This window comes from Sinocyclocheilus anshuiensis, unplaced genomic scaffold (genome assembly GCF_001515605.1).
Source record: "Sinocyclocheilus anshuiensis isolate Anshui unplaced genomic scaffold, SAMN03320099.WGS_v1.1 scaffold1623, whole genome shotgun sequence".
Lineage (NCBI taxonomy): Eukaryota > Metazoa > Chordata > Actinopteri > Cypriniformes > Cyprinidae > Sinocyclocheilus > Sinocyclocheilus anshuiensis.
The window spans coordinates 754,939-762,519 of NW_015553403.1; the positions used below are offsets into that span (position 1 = coordinate 754,939).

General features: G+C 36.6%; 1 protein-coding gene across 1 annotated transcript in view; it reads right to left on the bottom strand.

Annotated features, from left to right (window-relative positions):
* LOC107668313 (R-spondin-3-like) overlaps window positions 1-4,311 on the bottom strand; it is a 9,904-nt gene extending 5,593 nt beyond the window's left edge. The window contains exons 1-3 of the mRNA XM_016460153.1: window positions 4,289-4,311; window positions 2,393-2,536; window positions 2,132-2,311 (exon numbers count right to left, since the gene is read on the bottom strand). Of these exons, the coding sequence (XP_016315639.1) occupies window positions 2,132-2,311; window positions 2,393-2,411 (199 nt within the window). The 5' untranslated portion in view covers window positions 2,412-2,536; window positions 4,289-4,311. The remainder of the gene's footprint in view (window positions 1-2,131; window positions 2,312-2,392; window positions 2,537-4,288) is intronic.
* Window positions 4,312-7,581: the final 3,270 nt, after the last annotated feature.

Consider the following 7,581-nt stretch of genomic DNA (forward strand, 5'->3'; position numbering starts at 1 on the left):
CAAACTGTCTATTATATCGCCCTACCCCTAAACCTACAGCTTACAGGAAACTTTCTGCATTTTTACAATTAAAAAAAAAACATTGTTTACTTTATTTTTATACCAGTTTTATAAATGAGGACGTCCCCAAAGGGAGGTTTTTGGAGCTATTCTAATTCTAATTTCTATTATAATTTAAAATAATTTAAGTAAAATGATTAAAAAATTCAAAAGAATAGCATTTTTTAAACCATCAAAAGAACATATTTGGTAACATTACATTACATTTGTAACATTTACTGTCATTAAGTTTAATCCTTGCTAAATAAAAATATTTTCTTTAAACTGACCCCAAATATATATTATCAACATTAAAAAACTGAGCAAAAAAAAAGAAGCACATGTTGACACTAGGAGTTGAATTCAGAGTCATGAAGCATGAAAGGGAAAGGACAGGGGCCAGACGCAGGGCTGCGTTTGGACAAGCTGTGTAAGAAAAAGGTCAGGATTAGTCAGAGGGAAAACACGAAAGAAAAACAAATGACAAGTAACGAGAGAAGAATGGAGAGTGATTTGGCTGGGGTAACAACAAGTAAAACAGTTGCATATGTGTGTGTGTGTTTGTGTGTATCAGGAGTCGGGGGTGGACAAGGAGGATGTATCAGTGTCAGTGGGCGGGTTGGGATTACTTTGAGTTGGCGGGGGTCAGACCACTGACCCTGCTGGTGTATGTTGAACATAAACATGGACAGGACAGAACCCCAGCAGATAATTAGCATGCAGTTGATGTTTCAGGAGCTGGGGGAGCTGGGTAATCACAAGCGGAGTTGAGTTTGATAACCGAGCCTGCAGTGTATAAAACGCACCCCTCACTCGTGGCCCCCAGCGGATCGATACAACACTCCTCACTTCGATTTAACATGAATCTATCTATCTGTATGTAAGTATGTATGTATGTGTCTATAATGTTTTGTTTCGTGCACCATCTTTTATTATAGATTTTTAATTATTTTTATTTTTTCAATAATTTTATTTTACAGTGCATCATGGGATTCCTTCTCTTCAAACTAATTATGCAATGCTATCTTGGAGGGTCCTCATAATTTAAAGAGCATAAATATATATTTTGGGTATATTTTGTTTTGTCCAACATATTTAATTCTATATTTTATGCAACACTACTATAGAATTTGGAGACCCGATAATTTAATAAGCATAAATATTTATTTAGGGTAAAACAGTTTTTTAAAAATGATTTTAAATGAATAATTACTTATATATATATATATATTTTTTTTACAATTATTAATTATATTTTATACCTCATAAAAGCCACCGGATGACAGCACACCTGATGGGGAGGATGTGTAACACTTAATGTATATATGCAATGCTAACTTTGACATCTTAGCAAGTCATTGTCCTCTTGAAATATATCTGCATCATAAATGTGCCTATGATTCTTTAAAATGTTGCCTACAGAGCTTTTGGTACAGAGCGACATTTGACATGTTTTGTGCGTATGTGTTTTACTGTTGAATTTGTGTGACAGTGAGATCAATCCATATAATTGTTCTTTGGAGTCTGAAAAGTTCACATGCAAATCTCCATCCCCTTTTATTTTCCTCTGTTCTCTCTCTCTGTGCTGAGGCCTTGAGTCTTTATGAGGTGGAGAGCCATGGAGCGTCGAGTTGGCCTGCTGTCTGTCATAAAGCAGCAATGTCCCACAAATACCACTACACAAATAAACATTCAAAACATAACTGTCCAAATATGGTTAAGCTTACAACTGCACAGATCCTTGAATCTGCTACATGTATTTGTTTTGCATCAGTTGGGAAATATTTCTGGCACTTACATTTATAATTATCCAGACAATACAAAACAAGCATTTATATGATAATAAAATAACTATCAATGTTATTTTATCAATGAGTCAATGTTTTTTTGTTATAAAATAGTGGAAACTGTACAACAGCCTACTGGCAATTCCATTCACTAAATCAAGCATCACTATTATTATTGCTCATACTTAGGGTTACGGTTTTGATGATACCTCAAATCATGCAGCTTTTTACTCCTCTAAGTGATCAGATTTACAATTTTCAGTGATAATTGGGTCTATTTATCAATAATTATATTGGCCACTTACATCGTCTTCTTTTGACAAAGCATTCCCTCTTATCAGAAGTCGTAGGGCACGGGCTTCCCATTGGAGAGGGATTCTGTAGGACCTTCCTGATCCTTGTTTCTTCGCCCCATTTGAAGCCGCAGGTTTTACCTGAGTGTGAGCAGGGGCCCCATTCGCTCCACTCGCCCACTTCACAGTGCACTAAAACACAGTTAACAAGTTAGTGAAGCCACACACATACAGCACTGTGTCTTGACAGCAGGTGTTATGTTAGAGACTAACCTGTTGGGATGCACTCCATTAAGTCATTGGGCTCAAACTCGTCTGGGCAGACGTGATGACATTGCCCATGCAGTAGGTAGTGTCCCAGCGCACACCTCGTACACGTGTCACTGTTCTGACAGGAGTCGCAGTCCGCAGGACATGCTGTAAAACCATCACACACACACACGCACACGCACGCACGCACGCACGCACGCACGCACACACACACACCACACACACACACACACACACACACACACACACACACACACACACACACAGTTAGCTTCACTAGAAGTACTGCGGAGTAACTAACTGGACAACATTTTTCAGTCTGCTCTCAACATTTGAAAATAACACTACTGAAAAAGGGTACAAAAGTTGTCACTGGTGCGGTACCTTTTCAAAAGGTAATAAAACATACAATTTAGGAATCAATATGTACTTTTAAGGTACTAATATGCACTCTGTAGGGGTAATTAGGGTGGGACAGCTTTTGTTCTGAGAGTGTTCTGCTATTTTCATTATAGTGTAGCTTTTAACAAACTACTTTTTCCAAACTACTTTGCAAAGTCTGAATTATTCTAGTAACAATCATCTATCTAATATGCAGTGAATCAGTTAATTTAGATGGCCATCTGTCTAATATGTAGCAGTGGAAAGTTATATTCATTCTAATAAGTCAGTTCATTAAGATGGTCCTCTATCTAATTTGTAGCTTTTGAAAGTCTGATTCATTTTAATGAATCTGTTCATTCAGACGGCACTTTCTCTAATGTGTAGCTTTTAATATTTTGATTCATTTTAGTAAATTTGTTCATTTGAATGATCCTCTCTCTAATATGTAGCTTTTGAAAGTCTTATTCATCTTAATGAATCGGTTAATTTTGGATGGTCCTCTCTTTAATATGTTGCTTTCAATCATTTGATTAATACTAGTGAATTGGTTCATTCGGAAGGATCCTCTCTCTCATATGTAGTTTTCCAAGTCAGATTTATTGTAGTAAATCGGGACAATCCTTTCTTGAATATGTCGATTTTGAAAGTCTGATTCATATAAGTGAATCACTTTATTCAGATGGTCCTCTCTCTAATTCAGATGGTCTTCATTCTAGTGAACTGGTTCATTCAGACGATTCTCTCTGTCATATATGGCTTTTGAGTCTGATTCATTCTAATGAATTGGTTCATTCGGATTGTCCATTTAAATAAACTGATTAACAAAAAACGATTTACCAATTCATATCCCTGTACTATGTACTATATTTTCACCTCAGTTGTGTAAATGAGGTTTTCATTAGATTTACTATACCTTTATCTGTTCGAGCTTAATTCCATCACCATAATTACGTTTGTTCATGCAAAACCCCTAATTGTTTTTGTGCTATTAAATACAGCTCGAATTAAATGATAAATTATATCACAAAGATATTTTATAATATATTACCCTTTACAATTAGTACCTTCAATGTATTTAGCTACTCTTTGTTTGTAGCTTGTAGTGTAACTAACTACTTTTGAAAAAACAGCCCAGGTAAAAAAAAAAAAAGCACTATTAAATGTATTAAAACGTACTTGAAATTCATATAGTATATTTATAATACAATTGTACTCCTAACATGCTTACTTGAAGTGCATTAAAATGTATTGAATTTCATTTTAATATATTTTTAAAAAGTAAACGAAGTATGTTGGTAATAAATATATGCTTAGTTACGCTTTTAAGAAATATGCTAAAACACAAGTATACTTTTTGTGACATTTTAATGTATTTACAGAAAACATACTTATTTTACTCTTACTTAAAGTATGAGGATTTAGTCCAAGCTTTGAAATCTAAACTGGTGGTCGGCCACATAAAAAGGATGCTAAAAACTAGTCCATCATATCTATGACTGTAAACTGGGCACTCACCAGGGACACACTCTTTCTTGGTATCGCTGACACTCCAATCTGCCTCATCCCGTCCCTCTCCAGGTGAATAAAAAGCTTGGGTTTGCAGGTCAGACAGCCATTGTAAACCGAACAGGTCTGACAGCCTCCCTGGCATCCCTGGGAGCTGACCCCTGAACCCTCTGTGGTAGAAACATCAATTTTACTTTAGGATCAAACAACATGTGTGCTCAAAAAATTATGTATGCAAATGTAAAGATCTGAAAAGTGTAATGGATATATGGGTGACCATATGTCCTCTTTTTCCTAGGCATGTCCTGGCTGGGATTTCTAAGTTGCCTAAAATGTTTGGGTTTTGGCTTTGCTTTGCTTTGTGGTCTGTTGTCGTGGAATAATATATTTCAGATAAACCCGCTGATAAATGGCATGTAAAAACAAACTTCACATTGTGTTTTGCGGTACTCATACTGTATGTGCAATGCCAACTGAATACGAAAACTCCCTTCTCATCATTTCCTGTCCTCTGCACACTTCCTCTGAATAAAAATGGCTGAATATACATGCAAAAAATGTAATTTCACTAAACAGTTTCACATTTCAAAAAATATATAATGCCTTAATATAATGTGTAGCAATCCAAATTTCTGCAAAGGCTAGAAAACCGAACTGAAAGCCTTGCTTCTTCTGCCAGCAGCTAGTTACAAAAAACATACTTGGCATTTACTTGGACATTCTCAACATTTATAAGAACAAACAGGAATGGTGGGTACAACTAAATGATTCCAGCTTCTCCAAGGAAAGAACAGAGCCATCAATTAAGACTACAACAGTGACCATAATGTAGTGTAATAATAAACACGACAGGAAGCACAGTCATCTGTGGATTCTCCTGGCAGAGAAACTAATCAACAGGGACACGTTGCATACCGGGGTTTGCACGCAAACAGCAGCACAGTAGCCTTTATGTTCATAAGCACGCAAACAGAGTGGCCTCACTGTGACAAAAACCCAGACGGAATCAACTAGTCTCCACTGGAGACCTCCAGCTGCAAATACATGCTGAAATGGCCCACCACAAATGCATGACGAAGAGGTTTCTCAATGTCCCAGTGACATATTTAGAAAACACCCTCACTTACAAATCCCTTAAGATAAGATTTACCTTTAAATTATAGAGCTGACTGCTAACCTGACAACCTTCTGGACAGAGCAACTCGAAACAAAATGAGACAATATTTCTGAGAAATAGGCCTGACTGTATTCAAGGAGTTTTGAGAGAATGTTTTCTTCAGTTTATTGCTCAAGGGGTTGTGAATAATATCTATGCACGATGGCCTTGTTGTTTTGGCTTGGGAACTGAAGAAGTCAAAAGTGATTGAGTTTACAGTTACTGTGAGAAGAACAGATGTTCACTGATCTAATCGCATCATACTGTAAAGTACAGTGCAGTACCTTACTAAATTCGGCAGGGTAAAAAAATGGAAGGTGCTCCTCAGCTGCTTCAAGGTGCATCTTTGATTGAAGTCGATCGCTTCCAGGTGTTTCTCAAAGGTCAGTCTCAAATGGTTAAAGGCTCTGCATTTTAGAAGAGACTTACCCGGTCTCAGAGCATCTGGATGAGGGTGAGGTAGGGTAAAATGAAGATTGGTCTAGCTCAACTTCAGAGAGGTTTAAAAAATAGCTTCTACTTTCAGTTTTATTCAATTTGAAATGATATGGCTTGAAAGGATGTTACATATTGAGGATTTTTACAACCATCCACAAACCTGAACAATAAGGCAGCAGTTTAAAAAGTACAGGAAACGAGGATCCCTAACATCACTGTAACACACAGACTTACAAAGTGTCTTTTTACCATTTTGACCCACTATGCAATATTATAAGAGACAGCAATGTTCAAAATATATATAGACACACTAGCATATAAATGTTTGGGGTCGGTAAGATTTTTTAAATATTTTTTGAAAAAGTCTCTTAGGTTCACCAAGGCTGCATTTAGTTGAAAAAAAAAATGCAGTAAAAACAGTAATATTATGAAATATTATTACAATTTAGAATAAATGTTCTATTTTAATATATATTCAAATGTAATGTATTCCTGTAATGTCAAAACTGAATTTCCAGCAGCAATTACTCCAGTCTTCAGTGTCACATGATCCTTCAGAAATCATATACATGTTTTCACTATTACTTTTGATCAATTTAATGCATCCTTATTGAATACAAGCCAAAATAGACAGACAGATAGACAGACAGACAGACAAACAGACAAATAGATGTTTTCAACCTGCTCTTACATTCCATACTACTCAAGTCGGTCTAGGGCATCGTTGTTGTTTTTTTCTGTCTCCCTCCCCTGATTCCCAGAGTTCACTCTTGGCCGCCAGATTGCCATAGATCAAGGATATTCTGTTTGACATATCTAAGCAATCTTTACAACTGCTGTCCATTTGCCCACATGTGTTCCTGCCAAAGCTCTCTAATTCACAGAACCCTGTACACGGAGGAATTCTGCCTGCCCTTGCGCTGCCACAGCCCTTGGGTCGGCTTGCATAACAACCACACGAGCACTCCTGAAATCCGAACGTTCAAAATCGCTTCCCCATGGTTCAAACTCGAAGACCGCAAAAGCAAGCATTCCCAGAATCTATCAGTAAAGCAGTAGTTAAAACTTAATTAAATAACAAAATGTCAGACATCGACATTAAACAAAAGCATTTACTTATTGCCCAAAGACTTGTGGTTTGAGTCAGTGAAGCAGGCCCAAACAATTAATTTCCTGGGGTATTAACAACATGGGGAGGCCACACAAGCAAATACAATTCACTAAAAAACACAGCCATGGCTTTATTCACAAGGAAGTTAGTTACCACATACTGTCATTAGCATTACTCATAAGGCTTCTTTTTGTGGTGACCTCACTTTTTATGTCCTCTGTGACCTAGTACACTCAAATAGAGTATATACTACAAATACAGTAACATTACAAATAAAGCACTCTTTTAAAATAGTCATATGCAAAGAAAATATTCAGATGTTATAAGTATCAGATGTTACAAATTCTTTGGCATTTAAAAGGTGTCTATTTTACATGCAAATCAAAGCCGTGTAGCTTTTACTTGTCAAAGCGGAGACACAGAGACGCACACACAGAAGACAGGAAATGTTTGAGGTCAGGCGACCGTTTGGTCACTCTCTGTGAACTGATAAATTAGTTATAGGTCATTCACCCAAGTTTCTGTCCATCACAAACGTTTCAAAGTCTCTTAATTAAAAAAAAAAAAAAATTTCTCTCTCTTTATTTATTCCTTCTC